Below are 18,304 nucleotides of genomic sequence, written 5' to 3'. Positions count from 1 at the left end.
CTGTGCTTTTCCAGCACCACACTCTTTGACGCTGATCTCCAGCATCTGCAGTCTTCAGTTTCTCCTAGCATGATGGCATACATTCCACTTGCTTTTTCCCCATGACCATGTTTGGATAATCAAAAGTGATTTACCTGCACCTTGTCCAACTTAGTCTACTGTGTTCGCTGATCACAATGTGGTCCCTAATTTGAGGAAACAAGATGCAGACTGGGTGGCAGCTTTACTGTATACCTACAGAACTTAAAAATGACCCCGAGCTTTGCCTGCCATTTCAGTACACCACGGTATTCCCTGACCAACATTTCCATCTCAGATGCCAGTGAAGTTCAATGCAAGTTGAAGGAACAGCTTCTCATCTTTCTCCCAGATACCTTACAGCCTTCAGGACTCAATATTGAGTTTAACAATTTCATAACATGAACACCCTCCTGTGTGTTCACGGGCATCTTCCCCGCCCAAACCCCAGATTCTGATTTGTATGGGTTGCTCCTAGCACAATCACCCCACTTTCAACCATTTACACTTCTCGTTAGCACCTTACCCAGCATTTTCCTCTCTCTTTGGTGACTGTGTACTCTATCCACTGTGCACTCCCCTGTCCCCGTCCTCTCCCAGATTTCCTCAGTTCTTTGACAGGCTAATACAGTAAAAACAATGGGGATGATCTGCACCAGATTGGCAACTTTGGGTGCTGACATCTTGTTTGACAGAGTACATGACTGATGAGCTCCCTCCTGATGTTTAACACTTTACCAACCACTCTTCTAGACTCTTCTTCACTCCTTGCCATCATCGCAGGTTTACAACAGCCCCCAAATTTCATCAACTGATGGGATCATGAACCACAGACTGGGAAGCCCTATGAGAGAGGTTACTTGCGTAGTCTAAGTTTAGAAAGATAGATAATTTACAAAAATCAAGCACTGTACTACAAAACTCTTTGTCAAAAGATTGAAACTCGACGTTTTTTAACACTTTTGTGAACAATTGAGAACAAATGAACTAGGTTACAACTGGGGAAAGAATTGCAGATACATAAAGTTAATGCTGTCTTTTAATTCCACAGAGAGGCTGAATTATTTAAAGAACAAGGCAATGCATTTTACGCAAAGAAGGACTACAATGAAGCATTTAATTATTACACAAAAGCAATAGGTAAGTCGTTAGATTAAACCACCTCCTGATGCAATTGCCTTAGGGATTTGTGGTCATTGTTTAAAATGAAGCTTTGAAAATTATGCAACAGTTCTGTCCTGTCTTAAATGTTTGAATTCCATTAAAATGACTTACCATCGTTCCTTTCCAGAGAGTTTCTCCAGAACTGTTATCAAAATGATAGTTGGGTAGCTCAACATCTCTGAGCCAAAATTGCAAACTCACTTGACTGCTACAATTAAAGTGATTTTCTTTTTGCTTCTGAAAACACATAACATAAAATTTGATAGTTCCAAACCTCATTTTGGTGACTGAAAGCCACTGTATAAAACTATCCCCAAAATTGTGGTGATTTCTAATATAAAAACGGAAAGTGCTGGTTGTACTTGTGAAGTAAGGTTTAAGTATGTGGAGAAAGAAGCAGAGATAATATTTCAAGCCCACCTCTTCTGGAGAACAGTCATTGGACTCAAAACTCAGTTTTTCTCAACACAAATGCTGCCAGATCTTCTGAGTTTCTCCAGTGCTTTCCATTTTTATTTCAGCTCTCCATCAACTATATTATTTTGCTTTTACTTGCAATGACTTGACTTAGGAAGTGGCAAAGTTCACACTGCTAAGACTGTCAGGGCAGAGTACAAGGAATCAGTTGGGGCTCTAACTAGCATCATACCTGGTCAAATGGTGCTTAATGCTGTGTTTTTAATGTCAGCACTTCAAGTTTTGAGTCCTTTATAAGACCCAAATCAAAAAAACAAATCGAATAGACAGTAGCTCTGTTTATTGATTCTGACTGGACAAAAGATGAATGAGATGTGTCTTACAAAAATGTCCTGTTAATTTAACGGCAAGGAAAGAATATCAGAGAGCAATTCAGCAGAAAATGTCAATGCTGTTTGTTCAGTCCATGCAAATTGAAAATGATGACCTTGCTAGGATTGGCTGGAGTTTCCCTTGACTATAGATTTTATCAGCTCTGTTTAGTGAAATGGGATCCAGCTTAGCTGGGAAGCTCTCAAGCTTAAATGGTCACTGTCGGGGGCTCATGCATTAAAGAATGATACAGTTATGAGCTACCAGGGAGTCGCTGTCACTTGAGGATTCAAATACCAATCTTTCAAGATAGAGAAAATTGGACGGAAGGAGAAAATACAAGTACCTTTAAAAGTTATAAGTAATCTTGGCAAGATGTTAATTTTAGTCTCTAGTTCCTTTCAGAGCAAGAGCTGTTTTAACTTTAAAGAGTTGTTAGATTTTTTTTAAACTATCACAGTCGAAGGGATAAAGGCAGAGCAGGATTTCATAGCATTGCTGTATGGTTCGTGGCTATTTTCCTAATATAAAGGGGTATATTACTGGTAGTCTTTCCAGTCATAGCTTGTGAAAGACAGCTTGTATGTTGCTTTCTGTTAGGTAACACGATAATGTTCAGAATCGAACTTTCGTACTTGAATTCCACATATGTGTTTGAGTAAATAATATCCTTTTCCGAGACAGCGCTAGCTCAACGAAACATAAGAATGTAAAGTAAAATGACTCAATCAGAGCAACATTGAGCTGTTTCCTTGTTTCATATAAACCAAGGGAATCCACCTGTGGACTATTTCTTCCACAGTAGAATTGTCTGTTACCTGTCAGGTTGAGAAAAAACTTTATCGTAAAATTGATTCCTGGTCGGTAAACCATTCACATATCTCCACTTGGGGATGGAACATTATAAATGGATTGTTTAAGCTTCTGCGGTAGGTAACAACCTATCATTGGCTGACCTTGACTATAGAATTTACGTTTCTCCTTTTAAAGAGGAGGATTTAGGAGGTATTAAATGCAGATGTGTGTTTGATTGTTAATGCAAAATAATAGTTCAGACATCTGCCATTTCTCCTACCTGTTTGATGACAACTGGAAAATGTGCATTTGTTTTCCCAGATATCTGTCCTAAAAATGCCAGTTACTATGGCAACCGAGCAGCAACTCTGATGATGATTGGTAAGTTCCGGGAGGCTCTTGAAGATTCACAGCAGGCTGTGAGGCTGGATGATGCTTTTGTGAGGGTATGTCATGGATTTATTGATTTGTAGTATTGGGTATTAGTGAATCTGTGTCTCTTTTGTTATCGTATCATAGACGACAGAATTCTCTTTCAAGTTTTTCCTTTCATTTTCCATTATCCTCATCACTTTGGATGTAATATTAGTGTGTGTGTGTGTATAAGGAAGTGCATTGTCTTAGAATGGCATGTCCGTGAAACTGTTGGTAACCTCGACCTCTGAAAATTTGTTCACTTTTGTCTTTTCCTCACTATGGCTGATGAATGTACTTTCATTCACTCCACACCATCATTGTGAATGTTTCATTTTCTTCAAGAAATGTGTTGACTCACTTTAAAACAAAAGTTATCATGTAGGTGAAAGCTCTATTGTACTGATGGTAACTTGTAGCTTTGGCATAATGCAAGCAAAGTAGGTTTTAAGTATTGGGCTTAACCTAGTTTTAGTAAATATGCACACTTGTTTGCTTGATCTGTGAGTTAGCTTCTAGAATGAACTGAAAATTAGTAAGGTTGTCAATGGGCCTGTTAAGCTTAGCCATGCCAATAACCCATAGAAGATAACTCAATAATTCCCCATTTACTTTACAGGGTTGCCTCCAATGGTGCACTACTTGTTGCCAATTTTGTAAAGTAAGCAAAGTAGCGACAATGCCACCGGAGTCCCCAAGACGCCCTGGGACTAAATTTGCCACGTGCCTCCGATTTCTGTATGCCAGTGATGCAAATGTAAACAGCTGCCTCCAGCAGTGCATAAGTAACATCAAACATCTTGGATCTGGCTACAGGTGAGCTGGCCCCTCAGCTCATCAGTACAAGCTGTTGCTTTGGTATTTGTGGCCTTTTATGTAGCTTCCCTGAAAATTTGGAAACAGCCCAGCCAGTCAGAAAGAAGTATCAAAATGTGCCCTTTTTGTTAAACTATGTATCCAAAACTGCTTTAAACTTGTTTTGCAATTTCCTGTCACCTCTAACTACACAAACATGTCTGTTGTCATATCCATCCTTTTAAGAGAAACATCACACTTTCAGGAGCAAGGCATAAACATAACTGATCATAACATGCTGCGGAATGAATGTGTTACTACTAATCATGTAAAATAATTCTTATTTTTCTAACTGTCATATGTAGCCATAAGTAATTTACCCTAGTTTTGTATTCAAAGGAATACTGTTCCCAACTCAGGTTTAAAAGAATAAAAGATTTAATTTTACTGATGGATGTTTTGTATCATTCCAAGTGCATAGACATGGAAGTTTCATACCTACTATATTCCTGTTAGTACTGACTTGGACCAAAAAATTGTAGTTGCTGAGGCTGCATTTTGTTTTGGCCAGCTTATGTAGTCTTTCTCCCTGTGATTTTCTGTGGGGCACTGCAGAATTCAGATATTGATAGTGATAGTGATTTCCTTTTCTAATCAAAGGCTCTGCCAATAGTTGAAGGGGAAATAAACCTCATTCTTGTCCACTTGCTACAACTATAGACATTTATGGTGCTGATATTTTTTAAAAATGCTGCTAATTAACGTCATTATCTTTTAATTTCAGGGTCACCTGCGAGAAGGAAAATGTCATCTTTCTTTAGGGAATGCCATGGCAGCTGGCCGGTGTTTTCAAAAAGTCCTGGAACTGGAACCCAGTAGCCCCCAGGCACTTACGGAGGTATGCAGCCGGCTTGTTCCAGAGATTGCCAGTATTAGATTTACCAGTGATATTAGATTCTAATGTGTGACAGCATCGTATCTAAACTTCATTTCAAATGTTTAGAACACTTGTGCGGTTTGCTGTGTCCAACTAATAGAATTATATTTTCATTTAACCACACTGCCACTTGTCCAATGACCAGCTTTTTTGGATGAGCAGGTAAGAAACATGGTTACAAGAGTAGGTCAGAGGCTAGGAATCCTGTGGTTAGTAACTCAACCTTTGATTGTGCAAAGGTTTGTCCATCATCTTCAAGGTGCAAGACAGGAGTGTGATGGAATATTCTGTACGTCTCAGCTGAGGGCAGCTCCAACTATACTCAAGAAGCTTGATGCTATTCAGGACAAAGCAAGTCTGCTTAATTGGCACCACTTCCACAAACATTGACTACTCCACCACCAATGCCTAGTAGCGGCAAGTAGGTACTGTCCACAAGATATACTGCATAATTCACCAAGGTTTCTTAGCACCTTCCAGATCCATGATCACTGATGTCTAGAAGGGCAAGAGCAGCAGACATCATCACCTGCAAGTTCCAATCCAAACCACTGACTTAGAAATATATCACTGTTCCTTAAGTGTCGCTGGGTCAGAATTCTGGAAGTCCTTCCCTCCACTAACAATACCTACATCAAATGAACTGCATTGATTCAAAAATGCAGCTCACCACTACCTTCTCAAAGACAGTTAGAGTTGGGCAATAAATACCCATATCCCCCAGATGGGAAACGAGGGAAAAGGAAGTTCAAACTGATGTTGGGGGATAGGAACAGATTGCTTAAAGCTGGATATGCAGTGAAAGTGTGAAGGACAAACCTTTGAATGAGAAGGGACAAAACGGGTGGCTGGATGTCATCAACATATGAAGGGAACTGAATCCAGTGATTTCATAAGATCATAAAGCAGTGGAAAATATGAGTATACAGGGTGGGTTGAGGATGGAGAAAGAGGTGATGTTGCAAGTTAGGAGGAGAAATCATCTATTATTAGGACAGAACCAAAGGAAAATGCCAAGATGATACTGTCTTCAGGAAAGACCAAGGAAGATATATTGTTAAATCTGGTTAATAACTCCACTCTAGGTTCCTTCCAGATGCTGATATATTTCAGTCAGATTCCTTTAAATGATCGTTCTGCAGTGAAGTGGCTTTATGTGGAGAAAGAAAGGTGACAGAGATGTTAAAAATAACAAGAAAAGATAATAAAGTACAGTTATTGATGTTAATAATTTAAAAGAACAATCTCTATGCTGGAACTGAGATACTACATTGTGCACAGTGTTGGTCACATTATCTAATGAAAGGTGTAAATGCATTGGAAGTAATTCAGAGAAGGTTTGCTAGATTAATACCCGGAATGTTTATAATGAAATGTTGGGCACAATAGGCAAGAGTTTTGGAGAAGAGATGACTTGATTTAAACATAAGGCCCAGGTTAAATCCCACCTGCTCGGGAGGTGTGTCAAAACCTGTTTGAACAGGTTGATTAAGAATACCTGTAAGATCTTGATGAGTTTGGCAAGGTAAATGTGGAGAGGCTGTTTCCTTTTATGGGAGAATCCAAAACTAGAGATTACTGTTGAAAAATCATGAGTCACCCATTTAAAACATGTAACAAAATGTTTTCTCTTGAGAGCTGTGAGATTTGCACATGCACCAATCATTTGCCTTTTATGATTCTGTCTGTCTTAATTCAGTACGATAGATCTTATCCAAGTAAGAACATAGTTAATTTAGGAAATTTTGTAGTCCATTATTTAGATATCCCTGTTATTTCTGTAGCTGAAGAACGCAGAAGCGGTATTGGAGTACGAAAGAATAGCTGAACTTGGCTTTGTCAAAAGAGATTTCAGAAAGGTAATCTGACCATCATACATGTATTTTTCGAATGTATTAAAATTTAAGTCATTGAAAAAGTCTAGAGTTGTTTTTAAACGTTGCTTCATGTAAACATTTTAAGAAGTGCATGACTGGCGGAATTTCAAATTAGAAAATCTACAAATCTATGCAGATGAAAGTAAAATAGTCTCTCTTTACCTGATGACTTTGCAAACTGGTATGAAAAAGTTGCATTCTGCCAACATGTTGTGATTGTTGATTTTAATTCTTTAACCCCTTTTTACAGTCCTTTCTTTCCCCTCTTGATTCTCTTCAAAAGGCAGGAACTTATCTTCTGTGGCACTTAACAACACTGCTTAGTATTTAGTTAATTTACAATAAATTTGGTACAAAACTGCACTCCATCTTCATTATGAATGCAAATGTTATGTTGGCTTTCAAAGTGAGGAGATTCGAGTACAGGAGCGGCAATATTTTGCTGCAATTGTGCAGAGCCTTGGTGAGACTACATCTGGAGTATTGAGTAGAGTTTTGGTCTCCTTATCTCAGGAAGGATGTTCTGGCAATGAAAGGAGTGCAACGCATTTTAACCAGTCTGAATGCTGGATTGGTAGATTGAACAATTAAGAGAGATTCAATCGGTTAAGACTGTATTTACTGGAGTTTAGAGGAATGAGGAGGTGGTCTCATAGAAACCTAGAAAATTCCAACAGGACTAGATAGAGTAAACACAGGAGAGATGCACCAGATTTCTGATGCTCCTCAGATGCTGCGCTTTTCCAGCATCACTCTAATCTTGACTCTGACCTCCAGCATCTGCAGTAATCACTTTCGCCTAGGTGTACCAGATGTCCAGGCAGTCCAAAACTAGGGATCAGAATTTAAGGATATGAGCTAGGCCATTTAGGACTCAGGTGATGAGAAATTTCTTTAGTCAGAGAATGGTGAGCCTGTGTACTTCTCCACTACAAAAGATGGTCAAGGCCAAAACATTGAATGTTTTCAAGAAGGAATTGGGTACAGTTCTTGGGTTTAAAGGGGTCAAAGACTGTGGGGAGAAAGCAGGAACAGGATTCTGAGTCAGATGGTCAGCCAGGGGCATAATGAATAGTAGAGCAGGGTGAATGGCCTATTCCTCCAATTTTCTGTTTCTAAACCTGTACACTCATTTGATTCTACTTTAAAAAATTCCCATCCATCCATCAGAAACACGTTTTTTAAAGTGGTGTAATTACAAGGAATTATTCTTTTTTTATAAAACTTGTTTGTACTAATCAATTCATTATGTCGTAGTTGGCCAATGAAGTTGATGGAAGTATTCATAATAAAATAATTGAGCAGTTCTAATTTCCCTCAAAACTGAATGGAATTAAGGAACTAACTGTCTAATGTCCTGTCATCATTTTTTATCTCTGAAATCTTCTCCAAGGTTGTATACTATATGGATCGTGCCCTCGAATTTGCTCCTGCCTGTCACCGCTTCAAAATCCTTAAAGCTGAATGCTTAGCCCTTCTTGGCCGTTACCCTGATGCACAATCAGTAGCAAGGTAGAAATATTCATTCCTTTGAGTACTGTAGCTTTATGGAATTCTCTGTAATTTTGTTATTTCTAATTGCTCTCATTGTGGTGAGGGATCTTAGTTCTGAGGAATGATTCATTGAATACCCAGACTTATCAAGCAATGCCAATCATTTACAATCCAGTAAGAGAGTCAAATTCCTCCATCCAGTCCTTCCCCTTCCTCCATCCAGTGTCAAAAAAGTAACATACTGCACCAATATGAGCTTTCTTCTCGTCAGGCATTAGAGCAGTTTTATTTCATTCATCCTGTGAATGTCATGAACTAATAATTGAAGGTAATACTAACTGCAATAGTAAGAAAGCATGTTGTAAAGTGATATAGTATTTCCCTGATGACTTTGAGGCAGCTGAGTAAGTAAAGGCTGAATAGGTAAAACACTCCACTTTGTAAGACACCAAGTTATAGAGATCATAATGTCCCAGCATCAATTTCCTGTGTGCGCAAAGTTAACTAATCTCATTAGTAATGTCGCTTAAAGCAAGCAGTTGATATCATTGTCCAATGTTAAACAGAAAGGCTGGAGTAAGGGATAAGTTGTCCTAATTCATGACCCCTGCTAGAAAATGCACATATGTCAATATTACTTGACAACTGTATTAGACTTGGCCACCACATACTGTCAAGTACCTTGAATTCACTCTGTTCTGCCTCACAGAGGTGCCATGGGACCATATCACAACATATATCAGTATTTTCAAGGTTAGAATGGATAAAATTGATAAGGAGTCTGTAATTTTACAAATTGTTGATTAGTGTAAATTTTGCAATTCTGCTGCCAGCTAAACTGTAATTTTAAGTAGAATCATAGAATCTTACACAACAGAAGGAAGTCATTCGGCCTATTGGTTCTGCCCTGTGTCACTCCTCTCGTCTGTTCCCATTGTCTATCATTTTTTTCCCCTTTACTGTTTATCCAATGTCTTTCTAAGAGCTACCATTGAACTTCCAATAAACTATTTTGAACAGTGCATCCTAAATATTTGTGTACTCTATTAAAACCATCAAAATTTTGAATGCTTCTATCAATAATATTCTAACCTCCTATACTCCCAAGAGAACAATCTCAGCTTCTGTTGTCTGCATTAATTCTTCATTTCTGCTTGCTTTTCTTTTAGTGACATTTTGCGTATGGATTCCACTAATGCTGATGCCCTGTATGTGAGGGGGCTTTGTCTTTACTATGAGGACTGCATTGAAAAGGCTGTTCAATTCTTTGTCCAAGCTTTAAGAATGGCTCCTGACCATGAAAAGGCACGACTTGCTTGCAGGGTAAGTACTGATTACCGTTTTTGGGGAGATGGTAGAGGGGAATCCAGATCATGAAAGTGTATTGTCTCCTGTAGCAATTGATTTTTGTAAAAGCGGCTTTCCTTTCTACCTTAGTGAATCTTTGAATTGCTTACAGTGATTTAAAATTCTTTGAAGTATCAGTCTCCAGAGCAATTGGAAGCATCTTCTGTTTCACTTGTGTGCATCTGGGCAGTAAATTCCTTTTAGTTTTGTGAAACTTAGATTAAGGTCAGCACCCGAAGTCAGAATGAGAGGGGAGAGATTGTGATCAATCGAGCAGGAAATGTGGAGGGAAAATGGAAAGTTGGATTTTCTTGGTTGGTTTTGCTCGCTAACAGGATTGGTTTGGCTCCAACCATTCTGAATTGATGATGTCAAATTAAAATCTTTTTCAAAAAATTCTAAATAAATGCAATATTAAAGTTTATTTTCAGTTTGCCATTCTTTTTATAATAGTGAAATACTGTGCCTAACATATCATTTGTGGCTTTTGAAATGTTCCATTCACATACATGAGAGGTAGTTTTACAACTGTATTGCCTGGGCCACAGGGTGGTGATCAAAACAAAGTGCTAAAAATCTCAGTAGGTCTGGCAGTATCTGTGAAGATAAAAACAGTTTTTAATGAAAATGACTCTGGTCTGAACTTTGCTTCAGAAAAGCTGTTCTCCCATTGAATTTTTTTTTTCTTTTAACTTATCTCACTTGCTACAAACATATTACTGTGGCTATCCTCAAGGGTCTTAGTTGTGTCCCTTTTTGTTGGGCATATGGAAAGTTCCTTGTTCCAGTCCGACTCCAGTCTCCTCTCACAACTCCATTTCTGGTGTGTCAATTAAAGAAGCAGATACATGTTTGACTCAAAACATTATCTCTGTTTCTCTCTCAACAGAGTCTTCCAGAGCAGCTGAGTTTTTCCATCACTTTTTTCTTACAGATTTCCACATCTGCATTATTTTGTTTTTATTATGGAGTGGGGAAGATTCCTTGCTTGTCTTTTCATTAATATAAAGAGAACAGCAATCAGTTCTGTTAGAGAAGCAATGTGACCTGCCCGTTCTGTGTTCAACTTAGGATACGTTATAACTCAGGGAGTGCAAGCAAAAATATGACCAGTAGTCTCTAAGCTCCAAGTTGCTTCATGTCTAAGCAGAGTAAAATCACCTCTGATGCGTAGAATATAGGGGTTGGATAAACAGACATTGGAATGTATTTCTGTGAGCCCGATGAAAGATAACTGTATTAAATCACAGTATTCTGTGTTGGCCTTTGATTAACCAACTTTGAAGTATAGACTTTTGCCCGAAACGTCGATTTTGCTGCTCGTTGGATGCTGCCTGAACTGCTGTGCTCTTCCAGCACCACTAATCCAACTTTGAAGTATGTATGTTGTACTGAGCTGCACTGTGGTGAATGAATGGTAAGAGCATTGTATCAAAGTTATAAGCAGGGTCGGATTTCATGATATTTGCATATCTGACTTGTTTGCAGAGATTTGTTTCAGAAAGTTTGATGACGGATGTCTGTCAAGTCACTTTATAGCTTGGGTAAATTCCACAGATAACTTTTTAAAATAAAAGTCCTTCATGCAGACTGTAATGGGTCAAACATTGGCTCACCATACATAAGAAGCAAGATACATGTAGTCACAGCACATGCATAGATGGTGGTCCATGTGCATATTTTTAATAAATCAAAGTTGTAAATAAGTTAAAATGGTCAGCCCTAACCCTACTATCTCTCCCCAGTGTAAAGTTTGCATTCCCAGAAAATGTCGTCTTTCAGATCACAGTTGCTGACTATTATTTTGAAAACAAGGCAAGGAAGTTAACTTTGGCACAAAGTATTCCTATTTCCAGGCAAAGTGAATAGAAAGCAATCATTGCTTTTGCATTTTCTGAAAACTGTTTTGAATAATTTCTCTGTGGTTATTGAGATGGTTCAACGTGAGTCTATAGCATCACGTCATCACTGATCAGGAAGTACAGTGATTGAGGCCTATTTTTAATGTCCTGTTAGTGGAAATGGGGAAGATACCAAAAAAAAGGAATATTTCAAAATAGCTGTATTTGCACTTTGCACATGCTCAATGCAGACTTTGCATGTGACGCAATGACATAGAACATCTGAAAAGATGTATATGCACATTTCTAAGTAAGTGAGTATGCACAGTTATCCCACAGTGTTAGCAGACTGTGCCTTTTTAAATCAAAATTGGCACACTATTTATATCCTTGCATATGTATCGTAGTTGCATTAGCAATTATCCATGAATTTCTGTCATTGTGTTCAGCTGCAATAATCTGTGAAACTGCAATATTGGGACGCAGCAGGGTCAATTCCACAAATTATAGTTGCATTGGTACGTGTCCTGGTTTCTCCTCACTAAAGCTGGTATAATTTCAAGATATTTCATGTGAGTTATTTGAGGAGTTGAAATAAAAATGAAAAATGCATGGCAGGTCAGCCAGAATCTGATGCAGAGCAATATTTTGTGTGTGATCCTTCATTATGGGAAGGCGATGGCCTAGTGGTATTATTGCTGGGCTGTTAATCCAGATAACGTTCTGGGGACCCATGTTCAAATCTTGCCATGGCAGACAGTGGAATATGAATTCAATAAAAAATCTGGAATTACAAGTCTAATGAAGATCATAATCAGATTGTCAGAAAACTCCATCTGAATCACTAATGTCCTTTAGGGAAGGAAGCTGCCATCCTTACCTGGTCTGGTCTACACGTACTCCAGATCTACAGCAATGTGGTTGACTCTTAACTGCCCTCTGGGCAATTAGGGATGGGTGATAAATGCTGCATTGCTATCGACACCCTTATCTTGTGAATGAATAAAAAACATTGTCTCCCACAGTGTTTCCCAAACTTTGTGTCCCACCGTGATCCTGTTTTGAGCTTTGAAAATTGTCATAACCTCTCTGTGATCTATGTGTGGAGCCTGGAGGTCAGTCAGGTGAGAGAGACCTGTTGGGGGGTGGTTTTGGTTGGGGGCACAGTGAGTTGCAGGGATACCAGGATGGATGATGGGGGAGCTGAGAGGGCAGGGACTGCTTGAATTCTGTCAAAGCTCAAAACTCTAAAATCTCAGTCTGCAATCACATGTGGAATACCGACCTCTACATTGAGAATCACTGCTATATCCATTCTCTTCAACAATTGTACCTTAAGGTTGATTCTATTTTCAGAAGCTTGAGAATAGATTGAAAGTGGATCATTTTGGTGAGGTAATTGTATATCGTTTCGTCAAGGGCAGGTTGTGTCTCTCAAGCCTCATTGAGTTTTTTGAGAAGGTGACCAAGCATGTGGATGAGGGAGATCTAAACAATCATTGGATAAGCACATGGATGATGATGGGATAGTGTAGGGGGGCGAGCTGAGAATAGTTCACAGGTCAGTGCAATATGGAGGGCCAAAGGGCCTGTTCTGCGCTATATTGTTCTATGTTCTATAAACCTAAATGGTGGTTTACTTTAAATTTGAGATTTTTGTCATCAGTTTTAACAAAGAAAAGTCATAATGGTTAAACACAAGTTTCTGCTGGTACTTTGTGACATGTTTTAATTGAAACAACAGTGTGGTGCTATGTTTTTCTGCAAATAGAATGCTAAAGCTTTACGAGCAAAGAAGGAAGAAGGGAACAGAGCTTTTAAGGAAGGGTCCTTTGATGAGGCATTTGAACTTTATTCAGAAGCTCTGAAAATAGATCCAAATAACATCAAAACGAATGCTAAATTGTACTGTAATCGAGGGACGGTGGGATCGAAGGTAAGTTGCTTGTAATTTTTGCAGTTCATTCATATGTTATTATAGCAATCATAATCAATATGTTGGTGTAATTCTTGATTTTCCTGATGACTCATCGGGTTTTTCAGTGATTTGCTAAGCTGTACAGCCCAAGGAATAAGGAAGAAGTTCTCCATAAATTTAGGTGTGCTGCACTTTATAAGCCTCCTGGCATGCTTTCACATTATCGTTTCATAGTTATGACACCAATGTTTGTAACTGAGGTGAAAAGTGATTGAAGCATATAATCAGTTTCTTATATTATCAGTAAAGAAATTCCAATTATAAAATGTACTAAATGTATTCAAAACTTGCATCGCCATTTGAGAACATTCAAACACTGCTTTTCTTTTCATCATTGGACAATGCAGTAGTATAGCCGTGGCATTATTATTTGTGAAATGTCACTGCAAATAAAATGTAGCTTTAAAAAAAAACTTATTGAGCACGATTAATGAATGCAATGTTGACTAGTTGTTTGGAAATGTTTTCCAGCTCAATAAGATGCAACAAGCAATAGAAGACTGCACAAATGCAATAAAACTTGATGACACATATATCAAGGCTTACATGAGGCGGGCACAGTGGTGAGTGATGCTTTGTTGCACTGAATTCTAGCAATTGAATATTGCATCCCCTGGCATTAGACCTAGGACTTCAAATTTCACAAACCACTCTATGGACTTTTATTAAGTTGTAATAATTCGTTTGTGAAAAGTGAAAAACCATATCTTAACCACTGAACCAACCAGTTCCAACACAATAATGTTCGTTTTACTGAAGGAATCTGCAATCGTATCACCAAGCAGGAAAAATCATCCCATTCAGCCCCTCATGTGCCAGCTGTTTGAAAGCACTTAGTTCCACTTCCCTGATCTTTCCCCAAAGCCCTACAAATTTCTCCTTTCAGGTAGTAATCCAGTTTCATTTTGAAATTTACTATTGAATCTACTTCCACTGCCATGGAATCCCTATATTGGAGTAGGAAGCCGTTTGGTCCATCAAGTCTGCACCGACCCTCCAAACAGCGTCCTCCTCAGACCCACCCACCTCACCCCATCCCATCCTCATAACCCCACGTAGGGTTTTTACCATGGCCATCTCACCTCCCCTGCAAATTCCTGGACTGTGGTGGGGAACTCCATGCAGACAAGGGGAGAACATGCAAACTCCACATAGTCACCCAAGATTGGAATTAAATCCAGTCCCTGGCATTGTGCCACCCTTGTCAATAGTACATTCCTGATCACAATGCCATCTGTGGGCAATTATTTTAATTGTGTCTACCCTCCCAGATTTTAATGACCTATCTAAGGCTATGACCTCTGATTACTAACCCCCTTCCTACCTGTGGAATTAGTTTCATTTTTGTTAATCTATTAAAATACCTAAAGTTTAGGTAAGTCTATTAAATCCCTTAATTACCTACAAGCTGCTAAACAAAGGATGAGCAAAGCTCTTAAATCTATGTTCCAGTTTTCTTCAAATTCAACACTTAATTCTTCTCTGAATTAAATTTCATCTTGTAAAACTCATCCATTTCACCAGATTACCTGTATCCTTCTCACTGTTTATCATATTTCTAAGCTTCTTGCCTTTTGCAACCTTAGATCATCTACCATTTACCAAAGTTTCGGTCCCTGCTGTATATTGAAAAGAGCCATGATGGCAATATTGACCCTGGACAAATTGCCATTGTATTTAGTTTGCTGTTATTTGTTAACTCATGTTCTTCTAAAGATTAATAATTTTGTACAGGGTTATGGTCTCTAGATATTTTCACACCACAGGTAATAAGCTGGCTGAACAGCCTTTATCCCTATATCCCAGTTTCTCATTTACAAGCACAGCTATAAAATTTGCAACCCTTCAATGTTTGGTACGAAGGTCACTCTCTGTGTGGAGTTTGCACATTCTCCCAGTGTCTGCGTGGATTTCCTCCGGGTTCTCCGGTTTCTGCCCACAATACAAAAATGTGCAGGTTAAGTGAATTGACCATGTTAAATTGCCCGTATTGTTAGGTGAAGGGGTAAATGTAGGGGAATGGGTCTGGGTGGGTTGCGCTTTGGCAGGTCGATGTGGACTTGTTGGGCCGAAGGGCCTTTTTCCACACTGAGTAATTTAATCTAATCTAATCAAAAGTTGTAACCAAAGTCTTGATTGAAACCACCCTCACTACTTCAGTATCCTAGGATATATTCCATCTGCACCCGATATCCTTTCGACTTTGAGCACTGCAAACTGTTTAATGGTCTTCTCTTTGTTTGTGTTCTACCTTATTAAATTTCTCTACCAGCTCTTGCTTTAGTGTGACATTAGCAGTGTTTGTCGTGGACAAAGGGAAATCACTCATTCAGTACCTGAGTTATGCCTCTGCCTCCAAATAACATTTTGGATTCTAATCATGATCTGAATTATATTGTACCACTATAACTGTAGCTATGATTGAGTTTGTATCTTGATTTTTTTTAAGTAGTCTTTCTGGAAATTGAATCATATTGCTATCACACAGCATAAATACATATTTTTACCTTGAAAAGTACCTACATTTACGAAGCCTTGTAGTTATTTTTTGGTATGTAGTATATTTTCCATGAGAGGCAGTGCTAATTCCTTACCAAACTGTGGCCAACACTGAAATTGGAAAGAAATAGCTTGTTTTATATAGTACATTGTCATGCTCTTAAGGTGTTATAAAATGCATTAGATTCAGTTATGCAATGGGGTGGATTGAGTGGTTAGCGCTGCTACCTCACAGCAGGGACCAGCATTCAGTTGCATCCTTGAGCGGTTTACATGAACCCCACCCCCATCTGCATGGGTTTCCTCCCATTGTCCAAAGATTTACAGGTTAGGTGGATTGACCATGCTAAATTGCCCACAGTGTCCAGGGATGCGCCGGCTCGGTGGATTAGCCATAGGAAGTGTAGGGTTACAATGATAGAGTAGAGGGTGGCCCTGGGTGGGATGCTATTCAAAGGGTCGGTTTGGATTTGTTGAGCCAAATGGCCTTCTTCCACACAGTAGGAATTCTATAATGCAGTGCCGTTCGTGATGATGAGGACAACACTCTCTGCTCTTCCAGCTTTGCTGGATCTTTGATTATCCACCTGATCTCATTGAAAGTTATCGAGGTTGCACAATCACCTCCATGTTAAAATTGTACCTTAGATTCTTCCAGGCCCTGAAGTGGGGCTTGAAACCACATTCTTCTGAGTTAAAAGATAAAACCACTTCTGACTGCCCCAAGTTCACGAGAGTGGCTGAGGTTAGCTGATGAGGTGAGAGTGAAGGTTAAATTCTGCAGGCCCTCAGTACGTGGTTATGTGGCTGGCAAGGTTACTTAAGTCAAACATTTTTAGTTTATATATTTTTTAACCCTAGTTATATGGATACAGAACAATATGAAGAGGCTGTAAGAGATTATGAGAAGATTTACCAGACAGAGAAAACAAAAGGTAAGCTGCAAGTAGGTGTTTCTGCACAGGCTTTTGTTGATCTAAATCTTTAAATGAAACAAAATGTCTTGAAAAATTTATTCAGCAGAATTAACAGAAACTATTTGATTTAGCTGTTGAAATTATTCATAAGTTATACCTGATAGTCTGCGTTCTTTTGGTGTTATGCAACATTAGGTGCATATGTATTGTGTGGCAGCCAATAATCTGTAACTCCCTTTGTGATCCAGGGAACTTTAGAGCTGCTTCTGGTGGTGGTGGTAGCATTCTGGTACACTGCTGGACTTGCCTAGTGTCCTTCAGTTGTGTCGGTGCAGCACTGTAATTACCTGATGGTGTGTAAGATGATGTTTGCCCCACTCTTAATGCAGTTGAGGGCAAGGATAGAACTTATGCTGTTTCACCAAAGTATGATGTCTAAATTTAGTTAATTTGCGCTGGTCAATTTTAACTTATCGGGGATGTCAAGAATTGAACCTGGTGTTCCTTCGCGTACAAGCCAGCAAGTGACAAAAAACAAGTCTGCAGTTAGCGTACTCGTGTGGGCTTTATCAGCAGTGGTTTGGTATGCTGAATCACCATCTCTAGCTCTGAGCTGTGTGTTTTTATCAAGTTCCACAACAAACCTTTGAAAGCAGCAGATGTTGCTCTGGTTCAAACTGTTCATGTTTGGGGCGGCACGGCCCAGTGGTTAGCACTGCTGCCTCAGCGCCAGGGACCCGGGTTCAAAACCCACCTCAGGCACCTGTCTGTGTGGAGTTTGCACGTTCTCCCCGTGACTGCGTGGGTTTCCTCCGGGTGTTCCGGTTTCCTCCCACAGTCCAAAGATGTGCAGGTTAGGTGAATTGGCCATGCTAAATTGCCCAGTGTTAGGTGCATTAGTCAGGGGTAAATATAGGGTTGGGAAATGGGTCTGGGTGGGTTACTCTTCAGAGGGTTGGTGTGGATTTGTTGGGCTGAAAGGCCTGTTTCTACGCTGTAGGGAATCTAATCTAATCTTTTTGAATTACCTGTAAACTGCAAAATACATAATTGGGATCTGTAAATAAGCAAAGCCCTTCAACACAAAGATAAGTAAAGTACTTGTATTTGTTGCAATATAAATTTGCTTCAATATTGCTCCTTCCTTCAGTCCTTAACACTTAGGTGTTTTTTATACTTCCTGTTGTTAAGAGCACAAACAGCTGCTTAAGAATGCACAACTGGAGTTGAAGAAAAGCAAACGAAAAGATTACTACAAAATTCTTGGTGTTGATAAAAGTGCTTCAGAAGATGAAATTAAGAAAGCTTATAGGAAGCGGGCATTGATGCATCATCCAGGTATGATGGGTTTCGGTTTGCCAGCTGACCCCACGTGCAGCTGAAATTAATTTTATGGTGTCTGAGAAATATATTTTACTTTGGAATATCTTTTCTAAGTA

At 39.1% G+C, this 18,304-nt stretch overlaps 1 protein-coding gene across 1 annotated transcript in view; it reads left to right on the top strand.

Moving 5' to 3' along the window:
• The window catches only part of dnajc7 (DnaJ (Hsp40) homolog, subfamily C, member 7), a 48,064-nt gene that overhangs the window by 14,840 nt on the left and 14,920 nt on the right, over nt 1-18,304 (top strand). Inside the window, exons 2-11 of the mRNA XM_072561467.1 lie at nt 1,070-1,158; nt 3,088-3,212; nt 4,760-4,873; nt 6,697-6,771; nt 8,183-8,301; nt 9,453-9,606; nt 13,243-13,407; nt 13,921-14,012; nt 16,810-16,883; nt 18,057-18,203. Coding sequence (XP_072417568.1) covers nt 1,070-1,158; nt 3,088-3,212; nt 4,760-4,873; nt 6,697-6,771; nt 8,183-8,301; nt 9,453-9,606; nt 13,243-13,407; nt 13,921-14,012; nt 16,810-16,883; nt 18,057-18,203 — 1,154 coding nt within the window. The remainder of the gene's footprint in view (nt 1-1,069; nt 1,159-3,087; nt 3,213-4,759; nt 4,874-6,696; nt 6,772-8,182; nt 8,302-9,452; nt 9,607-13,242; nt 13,408-13,920; nt 14,013-16,809; nt 16,884-18,056; nt 18,204-18,304) is intronic.

This window comes from Chiloscyllium punctatum, chromosome 42 (assembly GCF_047496795.1).
Source record: "Chiloscyllium punctatum isolate Juve2018m chromosome 42, sChiPun1.3, whole genome shotgun sequence".
Classification (NCBI taxonomy): domain Eukaryota; kingdom Metazoa; phylum Chordata; class Chondrichthyes; order Orectolobiformes; family Hemiscylliidae; genus Chiloscyllium; species Chiloscyllium punctatum.
Note: the sequence above shows the minus strand (reverse complement) of the source record. Positions and strands in the feature narration are given on the sequence as shown.